Genomic DNA, 19,030 nt, shown 5'->3' on the forward strand with positions numbered 1-19,030 from the left:
CGGATTTGACTCATGTAATGAGACATTAGTAGCACTTCGTTGATATTCAGAGTGGTCATCCGTCTTATTTGCTACATGGCATTCAAATTGTGCTCTGGAGTCACAATTTATTTTTTTTTTATGTATAGCATTCTTTTTTACCTCATCAGAACGTTTCACAAACAGTAAATTTAGGTTCATGATATCAGCATTGCCATATGTGTGCCTTGGCTTTCTCAGACAGCAATGCACATTGGCAACAATATGCATATGCATAGTGTGTGGAGACAGAGGCCAAGGGTATGAGGATGAAGGCTAGGCAAGCAAAAGGTGGCAACAGCAAGAAGGCACCCAGAAAATTTCATAACCATTGGGATTACAGAGCCTGCCATAGGACTGCGGTTAAGATGCATACAGTATTATTTACCTTTAATTGGCTGGCACAATTTGTGGAATAAACCTTTCACAAGAAAGCTCACTAAGACAAAATTTGAAGGTTCGTAATAGTACAGGTGTGTCACAAGTCCAGCAAATCCTATGGGGTTACCTTCTTGATCCAAGTAGCCCTATTTAATTTAAAAGAAAAAAAAAGCCTCGTTGTGAAAGATGAACTTGGATATGACAAAAATATAAAATGGTGGCATTCAGAAGAACAGTCCTTCAACCTAATGCATAGGTACTTATTGAGACCATTCACTTTCCACTGAAAGACAAAAATTTGTCCTTACTGAAAAACAAGTCACCAACTATTTAAGTATTTCCGTGGAAGATGTTCATCTCCCTGTGCAAAGCATAGATCTTGACTTCATAGTTTTAGTGCTGATTTAGATCATGTTGCAAATGAAAAGTGCATACAGCCACCAAAGTAAGATCTGATGAAACTTGAATAAAAAAAAAAACTATTAAGCCAAATGTTTGATGGGATAAAAGCACAGCAAGCAGTGATCTGTCAAATATGTTGCTGCAAGATGTTCGGCTGCATAAGCTTACATAGTTTAAAAAAACACCAGGAGAAGCTCATGGAATAAAAGTCCATTAAAGGCTATAAATTCCAGGACACCTCTCCTGTCAGAGATCACTCTGCATCATGCCCTGTAAGAAAGCAGGGAGTATCCAAAGAATCATCATTACATGGTTGCCCTTGGGTTTTTTTTATATACTTCCCTGGGAAAGTTACTGGAGACAGGATACTAGGTATATGGGCCAGGTTTTGTCCAGTTCTATGCTAACTGTGACTTTTTGGAAACATTACTAATGTCTTTTGTACGATGATCAGATTCTTCTCTTCAACAGGAGTATCAGACTCCTGATCTCACACACAAGGGGGACAGAGCAGAGGAGGCAGAAATGTTGGTTAGGGCTCCTACTAGGAGCAGGACTGGGAAACCTGGGCACAGATGATTTGTTAACGTAATGACATTATTGGTGCCTCTTACCACCTGTAGTTCTAAGTGGTAAGCCAAAATGGAATCATGCATAAAAATTTTCAAAAATGGTATCCATCAAATTGAAACTGTTATTATGGAGATATACACCATTAATTTTCAGTCTTCTCTGAGACCTAATTTCTCTTAGAGATATAGTTTCTCCCAGCATTTTGGAAATCATGTCATCGTTAGTATGTCTTAAACCCTTATCATTTCACATGCATGCATATACAATATAAATACACAACTCTTACTTTCCTAATCAATTTGTAATCATATAGAACATACCATAAGACTTTTCCTATTGAATTTATTCCATAGCATAAGTAGCTCAGAATTAACCTCAAACTTAAGGCACTCTAATTTTTTCTGTTTCCTTAAATTTCTAACAGGAAGAAATAGCCTATTGCTATGGAATATAAAATATATGGTTCTTTAAATTAAAGCATACTAACACAAACAAATGAGAATCTGTAGATTTAAGAGGAACTACCCTTTATGAGAATGAGTTAAAACCTACCTCTTTGATAAGAAATTGCAAGGAAAACATAAAATAAATTTTTAATATTTCAGCATATCTTTCTTTTCTGAATGACATCAGTGAGTGCTTCAACACTGACAATGCCTGGTCAAACAAACGGGGGGGTTAAAAAAGAAAAAAAATAAATTAGAAATCCAAGGGAATGTTGATATTGTAACAAGCAAATAAATTTAATGTCCAGCTTTTATGCTTTGTTTCATCAATTTGTTTTCAGGGTAAAAATGCTGGGTGGAGGCTATGTTGTATTTTTATCTAAGCTGAACACCTAACTCCTGGAAATGCTTGTGAACAAGTCTATCCTCTGTCTGTCAGATGTGCGCTCATTTTCTAAACTTATGCTGAGATTTGTAAAGTTAATTACATGAAGTTCATATAGGGATCTAAATGACAAGGATTTAAATATCATTAAACTAAAACCAGGAAGTTTTAAAATTACTCCTTACACTTTAATACAATTTTAATATTTAACACAGAAGTTTAGCAATTTACTTTGTTATCTTAAGAAGACTTATGTTTGAATTCATTCAGTGAGTCCTTGAAAATAAATGTTTATATGCTGAAGTGGATGTAAAAAACAGATCATCTGGAGGTAAGAGTTCCTTAATAATTACAAGAGGAAATCTCTGACCAATTTGTTGTTACATTTGTAATCATTGTCATTGTTGTTGACATAAATATGTAGACATGTTGTCGACATAAATCACTGGCAAGAATAAGAATTATTTTATTCCAGAGAGTTAGTATGCAGATGTAATCAAGTGAGTAATACAGAGAATTTTCTCATTGTTTCAATTGAGATAGCATTTCATAGCTCCCCTCTTCCCTATGGAAATGTATGTTCACATCTTTTCCTCAAATAAAGCTGAAATTTTAAATATTGGAAGACTTTCTGATTCTCCAAGTTAATGGAAATATTGCAGAGAACAAGAGTTGGTAAAAATACCTTCCTGATAGTAGCATTCTTCCTGATAATATTTATTGCAAAGAATAAATGTATGAAAATGGAAGTACAATACTGTGGAGAAGATGTCACAGGTACTAGAAGCAGTATAACAGAGTATGCAATTTCATTTGGAGGCAGACAGCTTACTTCTGAAGAGCATAACTTTCTGCTCATGTTAAGGAGACATTATAATTTAATTAAATTTCTATTAAGAAAAAAACATTAAACCTTTGCTCTGGCATCTGCTTTGTCATCAGCCTTCGCAGCCAACAGCATGAGTCTCAATATTAAGGAAACAGTCAGAGGAAACTGGCCTTTCAACTGAGGTACGTTGGATTTGATAAGTCTTTCAACTTTGGGCAGTGGGATGTCATAGAAGAACACACTTCCAATCATATCTTGTCCCCGTCTTCCAGCACGTCCTGACATCTAAGAACAAAATATTCATTAATTATATTTTTAAAATAATAAAAGTATTAATTTCTAAATAAAATATACCTAAGTTGTATATACTGGTACCATCTATACAGTCCTAATAAAGCATTTATGCAGAAATATTAAAATAATGTGTGCAAAGTATGTTGTACCTCAAATATAGCTGGTTTACAAATGTGGTGCGTTTATTTACTATTTTTAATATGAACTTCCAAATTTGATAGAAAATCTAAACACTGGTCAGGATACTTACATTCTCTCACATGTCTTTTTAACATTTATATTTCTTCAAGGTAAGTTTCAACTTACTTTATACCTACACCAACTTTGTTTTCAAGTTACATTAAGCTCTGAATTATTTCTGGGTAGATTTGAGGCAAGAGGTAGTGTCAGTATGAATAAAGACCACAGGAGTGGAATAAGGAGTAGAGAGAAGCTTCCTAAGAGTGCACTTCCTTGCTTGGATCACCTGTTCTTGGTCAGGCCCATTGTGGGGACTTGCCCCTTGTACCAGATGATGTGACAAAGCTGGAGTCATATAATTTATGTGCAGCGGAAGGGAGATGCACGTAGGTCTGGTTACTGCACAGATCCACTCACACTCTGACTCTGAGAGCTATCTGCCAGGTGGTGCCTATATGGCCTCCTGAACCAGAGGCAAACTAGCAGTTACTTCAGGAAAATACAGGTTTGAAAAGCAGCACAAGAGTAGGAAACAGGGGCTAATGAAGAGGCTAAAGTCTCTCAACCCACTCAGTAAGTTGTGCCATGACTGGAGACATTCTACTTCATTGCATTTGCAACCTCATCTACACACTGCTGTGTTGCATTGTGTGGAGTGCCACTTCCAAGGTGGAAGAAACTCAAACATCCCTATTAATCCAGTCAGCAATCTTTCTTTTCCTCATTACATCCCCACTGTATGTTCTTATAGCACATTTTTCACATGTTTATAAAACCCTGGCTAGAACAAAACAGCTTTTGTCTTTCCAGCTCACATAACCCAAAGCCGAATCTATACCTTTAATTCACTGAGCGATTGTAATACCTTCATTGCTGAAATAGGTCTTTTGACTACATACATTATCTGTGAGCTGGCAGTTCATGTAAAAGAAAAGACATTTTTCTGAATTTGTGTGTGATGACAGCTACATGTGTACTGTTCTTGTAATAAAAAGTAGATGTGCTATTTCCATACCTGTCTGTAATTTAGGGCATCTAAAAAGACAGAATCTTCAGCAAAGACAACAGATTTACATGGCATGTTGATTCCTAGAGCAAGTGTTGAAGTAGCTGTGACTACCTATAAAATATCAAACATGAGCATGTCTATTAGAAAAGGCAATACTCAATTTTAAAAAAAAAACTGTCATCAAGAATCCAACTTAAATCAACAAGAATTTTACTTTCATTTTTCATCTAGCTAAACTTCAATTAATTTAACAGAGATATGACCATACATGAATTTCACTCTTTAGTGTAGTTCATATAGCTATTACATATGCATATTAAACTTTGGTATTCTGAAAGTTTATACTACATGTTTTATTGAAATAATTGAAATAATATTGAAATTGAACACAAATTGAAATATTCTGTGAAGACAGTACAAAATATCATAATCCTATAGAGTTCATTTAACTAAAACACATTCAATTGGCTGCTGTGGTAAAAGACAATTTTAAAATGTTTCTATAAATACATTAACAACAAAAGGAGCGATAAGGAGAATCTCCATCCTTTATTGGATGGGGGCGGGGAACATAGTGACAAAGGATGAAGAAAAGACTGAAGTACGTAATGCCTTCTTTGCCTCCGTCTATAATAGTAAGACCAGTTGTACTCAGGGTACCCAGCCCCTTGAGTGGGAAGACAGCGATGGGGAGCAGAATGAAGCCCTTGTAATCTAAGGGGAAATGGTTAGCGACCTGCTACACCACTTAGACACACACAAGTCTATGGGGCCAGACGGGATCCACCCAAGGGTACTCTCGAGGGAGCTGGCAGAACTGCTCACCAAGCCACTTTCAATCATTTATCAGCAGTCCTGGCTAACCATGGAGGTCCCAGTTGACTGGAGGCTAGCAAATGTGACACCCATCTACTAGAAGGGCCAGAAGGAGGATCCAGGAGGAGGCCTGTCAGTCTGACCTCGGTGCTGGGGAAGGTTATGGAGCAGATCATGTTGAGTGCCATCACATGGCATGTACAGGACAACCAGGTGAGTGGGCACAGTCAGCACGGGTTTATGAAAGGCAAGTCTTGCTTGACTAACCTGATCTCCTCCTATGACAACGTGACCCGCTTACTGGATGAGGGAAAGGCTGTGGATGTTATCCACCTGGACTTTAGTAAAGCCTTTGACAGCGTTTCCCACAGCATTCTCCTGGAGAAAGTGGCAACTCGTGGCCTGGACAGGTGTACTCTTTGCTGGTTAAAAAACTGTCTGGATGGCCAGGCTCAAATCATGGTGGTGAATGAAGTTAAATCCAGTTGGCGGCCGGTCACAAGCGGTGTTCCCCAGGGCTCAGTATTGAGACCAGTTCTGTTTAATACCTTTATCAACAATCTGGATGAAGGGATCAAGTGCAACCTCAGTAAGTTTGCAGATGACACCAAGCTGATGTTGATCTGCTCAAAGGTAGGATCTGGACAGGTGGGATTGATGGGCTGAGGCCAGCTGTATGAGGTTCAACAAGGCCAAGTGCCCAGTCCTGCACCTGGGTAACAAAAACCCCATGCAACACTACAGCTTGAGGAGGAGTGGCTGGAGAGCTTCCCAGCAGAAAAGGACCTGAGGGTCTTGGTCAATAGCCAGCTGAATATGAGCTGGCAGTGTGCTGGCAGTGTGCCCAGGTGGCCAAGAAGGCCAACAGCATCCTGGCTTATATCAGAAATACTGTGGCCAGTGGGAGTAGGGAAGTGATTGTCCCCCTGTACTTGGCACTGGTGAGGCCACACCTCGAATACTGTGTTCAGTTTCAGGCCCCTCACTACAACAAAGACCTTGAAGTGCTGGAGTGTATCCAAAGAAGGGCAAAGAAGCTGGTGAAGGGTCTAGAGAACAAATCCTATGTGGAGTGACTGAGGGAACTGGGGCTGTTCAGTCTGGAGAAGAGGAGGCTGAGAGGAGACCTTATTGGTCTCTACAATTACCTGAAAGGAGGCTGTAGTGAGGTGGGTGTTGGTCTCTTCCCCCAAGTAACAAGCGATAGACAAGAGGAAATGGCCTCAAGTTGTGCCAGGGGAGGTTTAGATTGGATATTAGGAAAAGTTTTTTCGCCACAAGGGTTGTCAAGCATTGAAACAGGCTGCCCAGGGATGTGGTTGAGTCCCCATCCCTGGAGGTATTTAAAAGACGTGCAGACATGGCACTTAGGGACATGGCTTAGTGATGGACTTGGTAGTGTTAGGTTAATGGTTGGACTCAATGTTCTTAAGGGTCTTTTCCAACCTAAATGATTCTATGATTCTATGATATGCTAATCTGAAGGACAGAAACTCTCCATTAGAAATAAAGTTCTACAGCTATCAGTTCACTTCGTTTATTTTATTTGTTTGGAAACCTTCATGTCAACATTTTTTAAATAAGCATGACAAAGCCAATGCAATATATTTTACCACTGGTGAAATGTACACTATATTTTTTAATTAAATATATGGAGAAACTCATTTAAAAATAAGAACTGATCCCAGTTTACCAACCTTGATATATCCCAGCCTGAAAAGCATCTCCACTACTTGTCTTGCCTTGGTGGCCATAGATCCATGATGATACCCAATGCCCCTCAGTGCCATTGTTTGCTGCAGATAACCTCTTCTCTCAAATCTAAGCCGATGAAAAATCTTCCTCAGAGTCTACAAATAAAAACAAATGTTAAGTATTAAGCACAACCTGGTGATGCTAATGAAAAAAAGTCTTCCCTGATAGTTCCAAGCACTACAGAGAAATATAGCTGTTTATGATCTTCAGTGAATCTGAAGCCCAAATTATGTAATTGGACGTGTATCATCAGTAGCTTCATTATGACGACAAATCCAAGCTCTTCAGTACACTTCTATGTACTATCAGGGTTTTTCACCTTTGCGAGAAATCTCATTACAACAGTCCTAACTGTCATACCATACAGCTAGATACAACCAGACATGGCAAGCTTGCATGTTCATGACTCCTACTCGAAGCATGGCCTCATGACCATGTAGTGTGTGCCAGTATCACAGAACAAATTCCTAAGTATCTACATGAAGCTGATACTCTTTTACTCTTGTTTATCATCCCTGTTTGGTACCACCATCTCATTTCACAAGAGTTAGAAGCTTCCCTTTCCCAAATTCAGAAATAGCACCGAATTAAGCTTTTTCAGTATTTTCTGAACTTCACTCTACAGCTAAGTGCCATCTGTTCCAAAGTCCAAGCTACTTCTTCACTGCCTTTACCATCTACAGCTGTGGGAAGCAGTATTCCTCCCGTGCTGGCTGACAGCAGTCCAAAAATGCCATTGGGATCCCAAGTTCCCATGATAAGTAATCATGAGAATTTTCAAGTTGGGTCCCCATACACAGAACCTTCTTCTCTTTCAAGACATATCACAATAAGCAAAAAGTGTTATCAAGGCACTTCACCAAAATTTTGAGCGCCTTTTCTCTGAATTAAAAGCTATACATCACAATTACTTCTTTTAATGAAAAAAACAGCCACGATGAGACAGCTATATGAACTACAGTCATGTTTCAAAAAGTTTAGATCAGAGGGGAACTGAAGGCCCTGTCACCCACTACTACTAGAAATGATGCAATATAAATCTCTTTTATAAATTATTCCTTAATTATTTTTATACATATATACATTAATATTTCTGATGGACATCTGCAGATTTTCAGTGCTTTTCTCACCTTTTCTTTCCTCAGTGGGCAAAAACACATTGAAGAGCATGGAAAATTTTTCTTTGTGAGGACTAGAACTTTTAGAGCCTAAAATTATTTATTATTTAGTATTTTTACAGGATATGAAGGGCTTAAAAATGTTTTGATAAGCACACAAAGGTGCCATATAGCCTATGCTAATGACTCAGTCAGAAAAAGAGTCTGAGATCTGAATCAACAAGTAACAGAACTGCATTGCTGACAGTTCATGGAAATTATTTAATTGTAGTATACATCCTAGGACTTCTATCACAAGGACAAGTCAACATCTTTTTATTTGGCAGAATGAAAGCTGTCCACACATCTTAAAAATAAAGTTATCTAAGATTGATACCTAGAATAAAATTTAAATGGTAATATTTAGAATGCTTCATGAAGTCAATACGCACTGTTATGAAATACAAGTGCATCACACATCACATGTGTTTTATGTATTTATGCACAAATTTATGCATTTTAGACATACAAAACCAAAACCATGTTATAATTATCAGTGAATTACTTACATCTTCATCCACTGCTTTAGGATTAGCATAAGTACACACAGAAGGGATAGCAGTTAGCCTTTTAAGTCTCTTTTCTAACTGTTCTTTTGTGGTCAAAAGAAGTGCCATGTTTTCCATTTTACTGGAGCTCAACTTTTTCATATCCCTGTATACAATATACAATTAAAAATATTATTTTTGTAATTAACATACATTTCTCAATTTTAACATATTCTTTGGGTACTGAAAGATGCAGGTTCATTCCCTTTTAAACTGTAGGCTCAAACGTATTAGAACTGTTAGAACATGTTAGAACATAAAGATCTGTTAATGTAAATTCACTGATAATGCTAACAGCTTCAGTTTATCATGGCTTGTATGCAAAATAGCAAGTAATTCTGGGTGAATCAGAAAGAGGAATTATGGTGGCATGCAAAAATGAAGGAAGATGAAGCCAGCAACTGTAAGTACTTCATTTAGCAAATTAGTAAGCTAACAAGATTGCAAGTAGAATTAAATACAAAAGAGAAATGTGATGGATTTACCACCAATAATGACATGGACTGTAAGGATTTAGGACAGGATTTGAAGAAGAGAGGGGAGGGAAAACTATTTAGAGGCAGATTTTCAAGCTACTTCAATGTCTAAATATGTGTCTAAATTCCTACTGGATTTTCAAGTTCTCACTTACTACTATTAAAGTCAGCTAAGTTTATTCTTTCATGACATTATTTCCAAAGACTGTACTGTAAATGGTCATGATTAGGAGGACAAAACTATGATGCTTTATGTTCCTGACAATCCTGATAACTACAGCCGTATTCCATTGTCAAATGACTTCTAAAAATCCATACTCTATGATCACAAAATCAAGAAGATTCAAAGTTAAGGGGGAAACAAATACAGTACAATCCAAACAAAAGGCTGACAAATATTCAAAGAATATCTCACCAGTCAGGTGAACCCATACTTCAGAGATCCACCACTGTAACCAGCCACGGTGAGGCTAAACTATGAAAAGACTCTCCCACAGCGGCTGACCCAGCACCAGGTTCAGATGCTACTTGAAGAGACAAAAGTTACTGTCTAGAGAAAGAGCCACTCTGATATCTTGGTATCAGTAATGAATTATTCCAAATTGACCAGTCTCATATACTCAGGTCTCTCTCTTTGATTCTTAAGTTGTAGTGCCAGCACCTTACACAATGCCAGCAACACTGGTATCTTTCTGCTGCCTGACTATATACTAGGTACTGCTAATTGATACCTGCCATACAGCTGCTCCTACTTGTGGGTTCCTAGAGCACAAAGAGGAGCAGAGACTACTATACTGTAAGCTGGATGAATGTGCTGCTGACAGGTATATTCCCCAGAAATAAGTTATCACAAAAGTATGCTCTGTCATAATATGCAAGCTTTTTAATAATATATAGTTATAATACTTACTGAGGGTTGAATTTTATGAGCATTTTTTTCACTTTTCTTAGCTCGTCCCTTAAACGTTCTTTTTCCCTCTCAGTGTTAGGGTCTTGTTCACTTTTTTGTTTTTTCAGCAAATTGAGGAATACATTCTTGGCTGCACATTCCACTGAATCCACATTAAATCTTAAAGTAAATAATATATAATATATGTCAGTTAGGTGAACTCTAATAGATTTTTTACTTATATGCAATGTTGTTACAATAATATTCAGTGAGCCTTATCATCTGACACTAGTTAGAATTTAATCATTAGAAGCATATCCCTATTCCATCTCCAAATCATAGTCTGCATTCTCTTTCAAACTGCTATTATTCCAAAACTGAGTGGTAAAATGTAAAATGGTTCCACCAATAAATTATCTATAGAAAGTATGCTCAACTCTACTTTTCCCTAAGCTGGATACTTGGACATACAGATGAAACAAACTGCAGCTTAAGTCATTTTAATTCTTTTCAACTACCCAGATGAGAATCAGTGCCTGTCTTTCTTGGTCTTCTACATAGCTGTTCTTCCTCATACCTTTTTCAGTATGACACCGTTTGGAGTTTAACTGGGATGAAGACTTCTCCAGCTTCACTCTAAAAAAGTATTTTTTCTATTCTTCTTGCAGCAGGCAGATCCTGTTACCTAACCCCATGCCAGGTGTTGGCAACACATGGGCTGAGGTTGCATTCTAGTCCATTAGAATATGCACGAGTCATTCAAATCTGGCAGTCACCAAGAACAGGAGCAAAAATTGAAGGACTTTGTCCTTTTATCCAGAAAGAAATGCAGATTATAAGGCCAGGAGATCACTTCTTAACTTAAGGTTTTCACATCTTCATGCATGACAAAGCTCAGTAACAGTCATTTGCCAATTGCCCTTTTTTTCCCCTTTGAAGCTCAGATTGAGTGATCTAATTTCTCTCTACCATTTATTCGGCCATAAGGCATACTAAAGTGGTGCCAGCCTGTTCTTTTCCTTGGTGGCTCTAAGAAAAGCAAAGCAGACTCTAAGTATTGTTTTTTCCCCTACTACCAATGGCTGCGATAGCAATTTGGCTTCTACAGCTCTGATACCTGCTCTGTCAGGAGTCTCCGTTAATTCCATGCTAACATAACACCATACAGAATGACCTTTTTGCAACCTCATTCATCAATAATGGCTTAGGGAGAAAAAGCTTACCAGCACCAATGAAGCATATACATCATTGTTTATCAAAGATCAAATGATCAATGATAAACATCAAACCATTACTCCAAGTCACTGTCTACTACTTGTGAGGGTTACTCATCCCCCTTCACCTCCACCACAATTTCTCAGGACTGGGACATTTAACTAGAGAGATATTTTTTTTTTTAATCCTGTCTGACTCTTGTCCTTCCTCTTGACTACAAAGACACTGGGGAGGTCTACCAAGTGCTGTTATACTACACCTGTGCCTTAAAAGACCATTATATAACAGATTTATGTACCTCATCGCCCAGCTTGATACCACTAGGTTCTGCCTCCATGTTCACTGGTCTGAGTTGTGTTCTTGTCTCATCATGATCATTTATCAGTTGTCAAGGATATTTACACTCTACTCGCAGTCCCTTGTCAGAGCCATAAGTCACCAACAATTTCTAAGGACCCATCATTCCAGGGTAGATGAGAGTAAGGCACTGTCCTGGTTTCAGCCAGGATAGAGCTGGTTTTCTTCACAGAAGCTAGTGTGAGGCTATGTTTTGGATATGGGATGAGAAAATGTTGATAACAAGTTGATGTTTTAAGTTGGCGCTAAGTAGTCAAGGACAGTCCAGCTTCTCGTGGTGGCCTGCCAGCAAGCAGGCTGGGGGTGCAGGGGAAGCTGGGAGGGGACACAGCCAGGACAGCTGAACCAGGCTGGCCAAAGAGATATTCCATACTATATAACATCATGCTCAGTATATAAACTGGAGTTAGCTGGGGGGTGGAAATTGCTGCTCAGGGACGGGCTATTAATCACCAGGTGGTGAGCAATTGCTGTATTGGGCAATTGTACTATTGTTCTTGTACATTCCTTTGTCGTTATTGTTATTGTTGTTATCATTGTTGTTTCCTTTTGTCTTGCTGTCCTATTAAACTGTTTTTATCTCAACCCATGAGTTTTTTCCCAATTCTCTCCCCTGTCCCACTGGGGGAAGGGGGAGTGAGCGAGCGGCTGCATGATGCTTAGTTGCCGGCTGGGGCTAAACCATGACAGGCACTTATCCATCTCTATTAAGGAGAAGCACCTTGGAACTTCTTATTGAGTGCCCCAGCATGATGTTGCAGTTCATACACCAGCCCTGAAATTATTTCATATTTGAAGAAATTACAAATATCTAAGAGTCCTTTTGAAAACTGTCAGTTTTATCTTGAAATCAGCCATAACATTAATTTACAACTAGACCATCACTGAGAAATAGAAAAAGAAATAATTCACCAGCAACTAGAGTAATCTGAGATGTGCCGTCAATATGTATATTCACTTTTTTCTTCTTCCTTTCTAGAGTTCTTTCAGAAATACCTTTTTATCCACATGAAGCATGTGAGAACTGAAATGGCAGTGAGCATTCTACCCCTACTGTCCAATGTAAGGAAGGGCCAGGCTTCATACTGAGGTGAGAAAACTTTCCATTTTTACATGATTGTTCCTATGCATTATTACATTGAGAATATGCGCCAGACAACCATTTATGGATAAGCACCTTCTTTTTATTATTAAGTCCAGCATTGAGGTACATGCCTACTTTACTAATATTAGCAATATCACTCACAATAACAGTATTGACAGTAGGCTCAAAGTTCTGCATGTCTGACGTTGTGTAATTACATCTCACATGTCTGCAAAACAGGTTGATTGATGCATGTCACTGGATGCAAGATGAGATTGTTAGAGGCTATGCAGTGGAACCCTCACCATGTGACCAATGCACACAGTAACAGAACCTCATTTAACCCTTTTCCCTAACAAATCTGTCTCTACATACACCATTTGCACCTCTAAATAAACAGCATACACTTTCCACGAGTTTTACTGACTACACTGGGGCAAAGCAACTGAGAATCTGACTCTCATCTTAATGTGATTCAGTTCCTTGTAATTTTCTCAGACATCATGCATGGATTCTAGCCTTTCCATAAAGTAATTAATGCTCTTAGTTTTATTTCAGCTAAACCTTTAGTGCCATAAAGATACATGGGTTGATAGAGCTTGTAGGCCTTTACTTTGTATGTTTTAAAGCAAAGGTAACAAATACCATATAAATGGTATTTGCCAAGCCAAATCAATGTTTATCTCCAATACCCATTTTTCTTAATATAGGCAATACACATATAATACATGGAATGTAAATACTTACATAAAAAATATGGCAGGCAACTTATCCATCTCATGTAATTTATCAACAAAGCTTGCAAAATGCTTCCATTTTTCCCGTTCTGAGCAATCCACAGGTTTTGGCTTAAGGTGCTCCAGTAGGTCATTCACCTGACCAAAACAGTATTATTGTGGAGATTTTAATGGCAGAAACTTCTGGTTAGAGGCTAACAAATATGAAGTCTCCATTTTCCTGTGTCAACTTCTATCAGCTCAAATTTTTTAAGTGATACAGAACTGCAATAGCCACATATAGTTTACGGATTAAAAGGTCTGCAAGTTTCCAGCTGACTTTAGTAAGAGCTCAAAAAGCGAATTGTTGTAGCATTCATGGCTACCATCACTGTGCAAATAATAAAGTATCAATAACACACTGATTACGATATATTTTCACATTTAAGTGTCATATTTCAAGAAATTCGGGTTTTTTTCCCCAGATATTCTATATTTTTTCCTTGTTGTTGATTCACCACCTCCTCATATTCCTTTTATGATATAGGAATAGGTGGCCTCCAATCCAGGACTTCATTTTCTGTTAATTGCTTTAATTTCTATCTTTTACATGGCAACATACATGCTGTCTGTGGTTACACAGAAGGTTTCAAATAAGCAGCAAAAAAGACATAGACTAAAAAAGCAGAGCAATGGTACAATATTCTCATTAATTGTAGGAGCTACCTAAAGGAACCAGGAACTGAAATCTCACAGCAGTATCAGAAATCTGATTCCCAGAGAAGCTTGTGAAAACATCACCTTGAAAATGCTTATAGAAACGTCACAAACATTAGTGCTTATCTTTCAAGTACAGCAGCAGTTAAACCTAATAAATAATAATTATGGGAGGAGAAACTCCCATAATTATATTATTACATACAATTATTATTATATTAAAAGTGTACATAAGCTTAAGAAAGTGCCTTGTAACAACTGTTACCTTCTGGTTTTGGCCAAGCAAAATCCATTTTGTTAGTTCTTTCTTCAGTTCCTGTTCGTATTTCCTCACATCTGCCTTTTTTATTACTACTTTATTCTTGAAAGAGACAAACTCCTCAGGATCTAGCTCCTGGAAAACAATATTAATATAAAACATTGCGGTACTTTGTTATCTATTTATTTTTATATATTTTGCTCACAGCCATGCGTACACACCTGTGCCCTTGGCCACCCTTTCCAGACTTTTACCATTGTGTCATAAAGCTGGATGCTCTCTCGTGGAGAGAGAGAAAGATCTGAAGGAATACCATAGTTCTCAATCTGCATGGAGTTTAAACAAAAGAAAAATAATCATTTTGATGGAATTCATGTTGCCTAAATGTAACAGTTGCTAAACAATGTTGACACCAGTATTATGCTTACATGACTGACTGATAATGCAGCACAGGGATGACAATGTTCAATGATAAAATCACTGCCCTTTAAAGAACACACATACTTTTCCAAATCATTGTATCTTTCTTCATACAAGACTGTGAAGAGACAAAAATGCTGTCATGATGCACTTGGTTGTTTTAAAAAGCAAGTACTTAATTCTGCAAGATTTGTTTTTATTTGAAAAATAAAACATGCTTAAGTTCACACACCCTAATTAAATTTTTTTCAGAAACAATACTAAATGTATTTCTTAGTTACAAAATATTCTGATACACACCCAGTCTAACACGATATGACTTCTTTTGTGTTTGAACTTTAGATTTCACTTTACATTTTCTTCTAAAATTCTTTTCAGAGTTTGTAGAGCTTCCTTCTATTCTATTCTCAGCACGTTGCCAATACCTTTTCACAGATTGTAACCACCTACAGTGCAAGAATAAAATAAAAATAAGAGTTGTAAAAAATACTTTAAGAAAATTGCTACAGCTATAATAGATGAATTACTAAAATCTGCTCAGTTTCTCTTATAGAATTTCCAGTCCCCTTTTCACCATCTTCAGTGCAATTTTCTCCAGTTTATTCCAGGGTGCAAATAAAAAATGTGGAATAGCACCATTATATATATAAATATAGTGCAGGTGTCTTCTCTGATTGATCATGGACAAGTGTGCTTATCGGGCTCTGGCAATTCAAATAGATGTAAAAGCCTCCTAAATTCCTCTGCACAGCTCAATTATAGGGTCTGAAGGAATAGTAGTGCCTGTTCTCATTACAGAGTCAAGAGTTACAGTATAGTTTTGTGTTAATTGGGGGAGTAAGTGTAGCATAATACATATAACAATATAACTCCAAATCAGTTGCCTCCCAATAGTAATTGTCCTCTCTACCTAAAACTCCTCATATCCAATTTAAATATGCTCTTGTGAGCAAGAAAATTCCACACGTACTCAGTTAGGTGTTCCGGGTTGCTGACAGTAGCAGAGAGCGCCAAAAACGGACATCGAATTGTTACGAGAAGATGCTCCCACACCTCTGCTCCAATTTCACCACCGAGACAATGGACCTATGTTTTGGGGGAAAAGGGTTAAAAGAAGAGAAAAAAAGTTCCTTATCAAAGTGCACCCATAAGGGGAGTTGTTTTACGTTTTGAAAAAAAATTAAAAGTTTTGATCAGCAAGTAAGATCAGTACTAAATAATTCTTATGTTGGAGTAAATGACCGTGAGATCCAAATCAAATGTTCAAATCCCTCTCCAGACTTCATTGGATAGCAAATTAGTTTAAATTCTAATACTACATTCACTGTACCCTAGATACTCACTGGCATCATTTGCAATTAATTCTATACACAAGAAAGAATACAGTAGAAATTTTAAATTTAGCAAGATTAATCATTGACGTTTTCCCTGGAAAGAGAGACAAACACCGTATGATGTAAAATGTTTATGATTCCAATCTGGAATGCTCTGTTTAGGCCACTGGGACTACAGTGGTGTCTTTTAGCTTTTCAGTTGACTGGATTGAGAGAAATAAAATAAGTTATTTCTCTTAAGCCAGCCAACTGAAAAACTAAAAGCCACCATAGTAGAGGAAGTTCCCGGTAGCTTTGACTGAACTATATGTCCTCTTGAGGACTAATGGATCTTTAAGTTCTTTCACTGGAGTACAGAAACGCTATCAGCAAACAGGAAAAAGCAAGTAAGTCCAAAATAATATTTCTGAAGTTGTTTCTATACCAGCAATAATTTATGTAACAAAAAATTGAGTCACCAGCATTTTTCCTCAAGGTTTTTCATATATTTCTTAAATTGGTTACTATTAAAAGGTGCCTACCTCATCAAATATAACATATTGTATCTGTTTCGTCCATTTCTGGCAACGAGGAGACAGCATCAAGATTTCTAAACATTGAGGCACTGTCACTAGTATCTAAGAAGAAAGGTTTGTAAAGCATTATTTTCAAGTAAACTGACTAATCAACTACAAGTAGATTCTACATTTAAAAAGCATTTGAAAATATATATAGATTTGATTTCAAGGTAAGCAAGAACGAATTAATGATTTGCCACTGCTATCTTCAAGAAGGGCAAGAACGAGGACCCAGGAAACTGCAGGCTGGTCAACCTCATCTCAATCCCTGAGAAGGTGATGGAGCAACTAACCCTGGAAATCATTTCCAAGTACATGAGGAACTAGAAAGTCATCAGGAGTATTCAGCATGAATTCACCGAGGGGAAGTCCTGCTTGACCAGCCTTGACCAAATTCTATGATGAAATGACTGGCTTGGTAGATGATGGGAGAGAAGTGGATATTGTCTTCAGTAAAGCTTCTGACAACATCTCCTGTAAGATCCTCACAGACAAGCTGTTGAAGTATGGGCCAGATGAGCAGACAGTGAGGTGGACTGAAAACTTGTTGGAAGGCTGGGCCCAGAGGTTGTGATTAGTAACACAAAGTCTAGCTGGAGGCTAGTAACTAGCGGTGTACCCCAGGGGTCAATAGTGGCTCTGATCCTGTTTAACAGCTTCATTAATGACCTGGACAATGAGGAAAAGTGTACCCTCAGCAGGTTTGCTGATGATACCTAACTGGGAGGAGTGGCTGATATGCCAGAGTCATGCTGTCATCCAGAGGGACATAGAAAGGCTGGAGACATGGGCTGACAGGAACCTCGAGAAGTTCAACAGGGAGATGTGCCAAGTCCTATACCTGGGGAGGAACAACCCCATTCACCAGTGTATGCTGGGGACCATCCAGCTGGGAAACAGCTCTGCAGAAAAGGACCCGAGGGTCCCGGTGGACACCAAATTGAACATGAGGCAGCAAAGTGCCCTTGTAGCAAAGAAAGCTAATGGTATCCTCGGCTGCATTAGGAAGAGTGTTGCCAGCAAATCAAAGCAGGGGATCCTCCCCCTCTACTCAGCACTGATGAGGCCACACCTGGAGTCCTGTGTCCAATTCTGGGCTCCCCACTACAAGAGAGACCAACCTAGCGGCCTTCCATGATAGAGTGACTACATCAGTGAACAAGGGAAGAGGTACTGATGTATTCTATCTGGACTTCTGTAAGGCATCTGCTGTATGCTGGCAATCAAAGGATTTTAATGTTTTTTCTTTTAATCAGATCAAGTACTCAACTGCATGTCCCCTAAGGATGAATAGGTAAGATTGTAGGCCATAGACTGAAAGTTTCTGGTAAACACTACAGGTATGCTTACGTTTTTCCTGAACTTTATATTTAGTAATGGCACAAATGTTATAATTGGAATTAACATTGTCAGAAGCCAGATGGAATACAGAAGTCATTATTAGTATTATATGTTAGAACACCCATAAAAATATACCTGAGAATTCATGACATCATTGCGATAATCTCGTGTGAAGACTCCACACACTACCAATCCATCCGGAAGCTTCTTGGTGAATCGACTGTATATAGTTCCCACCACTTGGTTTACCAGGGCCTTAAAATAAAGCATGTCATTAACAAAACTAGACAGTGTATGTCTAAAGGCATGATATTCCAAGACATATAAAAGCATTCAATTTTGGCACTGATATTAACGTACTAGACTATAATGTAATGTAATATTAAGTCTAGACTGTCAACAATGTTAACTTTAAAAAGAAATGGTACTTGGTTTTTAATTATACTCAAATGCCTTCAAAGAAATTTAGTGTTGTGTAAAATGAGTTAAACATTATTAATTCTGTATTTTAATTATTTTCAAAGCAGTTAAAAATAGATCACATTCTACTGCATCTACAAGCACTTTAATGATCTCAAAGTCCTGGAGCTGCAGGTGTAAAATGCATTTCTGCACCCAGACTGGTCTTGAAATGAAAAGATGATTTTGATGCCCAGCCTGAGTACAAAACCAGAAAAATTTATTTTACTTGTAGAAAACAGTGCATAGAGATTGTTATTGAATAACAGCACATGTAATTCACTATCCAAAAATTAAAATAAGTTTGGGAAGAAATCAAAACATTATGCCTCAGCACTTAAGTCAGTTTTTAACTACTATGATAGAACTCTCATTAAAAAATATCACACTGCCTAGAGTTTCATAAATTTTCT

The 19,030-nt window shown here is 37.8% G+C and overlaps 1 protein-coding gene across 1 annotated transcript in view; it reads right to left on the reverse strand.

Annotated features, from left to right (window-relative positions):
• Positions 1 to 19,030, reverse strand: part of DDX60 (DEAD (Asp-Glu-Ala-Asp) box polypeptide 60) — a 48,221-nt gene that overhangs the window by 9,661 nt on the left and 19,530 nt on the right. The window contains exons 18-32 of the mRNA XM_010288928.1: positions 18,294 to 18,413; positions 16,782 to 16,877; positions 15,897 to 16,012; positions 15,227 to 15,372; positions 14,935 to 15,044; positions 14,728 to 14,832; positions 14,513 to 14,641; positions 13,562 to 13,689; positions 10,180 to 10,338; positions 8,755 to 8,899; positions 7,031 to 7,183; positions 4,524 to 4,628; positions 3,119 to 3,319; positions 1,927 to 2,031; positions 407 to 545 (exon numbers count right to left, since the gene is read on the reverse strand). Of these exons, the coding sequence (XP_010287230.1) occupies positions 407 to 545; positions 1,927 to 2,031; positions 3,119 to 3,319; positions 4,524 to 4,628; positions 7,031 to 7,183; positions 8,755 to 8,899; positions 10,180 to 10,338; positions 13,562 to 13,689; positions 14,513 to 14,641; positions 14,728 to 14,832; positions 14,935 to 15,044; positions 15,227 to 15,372; positions 15,897 to 16,012; positions 16,782 to 16,877; positions 18,294 to 18,413 (1,957 nt within the window). The remainder of the gene's footprint in view (positions 1 to 406; positions 546 to 1,926; positions 2,032 to 3,118; positions 3,320 to 4,523; positions 4,629 to 7,030; positions 7,184 to 8,754; positions 8,900 to 10,179; positions 10,339 to 13,561; positions 13,690 to 14,512; positions 14,642 to 14,727; positions 14,833 to 14,934; positions 15,045 to 15,226; positions 15,373 to 15,896; positions 16,013 to 16,781; positions 16,878 to 18,293; positions 18,414 to 19,030) is intronic.

This window comes from Phaethon lepturus, unplaced genomic scaffold (assembly GCF_000687285.1).
Source record: "Phaethon lepturus isolate BGI_N335 unplaced genomic scaffold, ASM68728v1 scaffold3756, whole genome shotgun sequence".
Lineage (NCBI taxonomy): Eukaryota > Metazoa > Chordata > Aves > Phaethontiformes > Phaethontidae > Phaethon > Phaethon lepturus.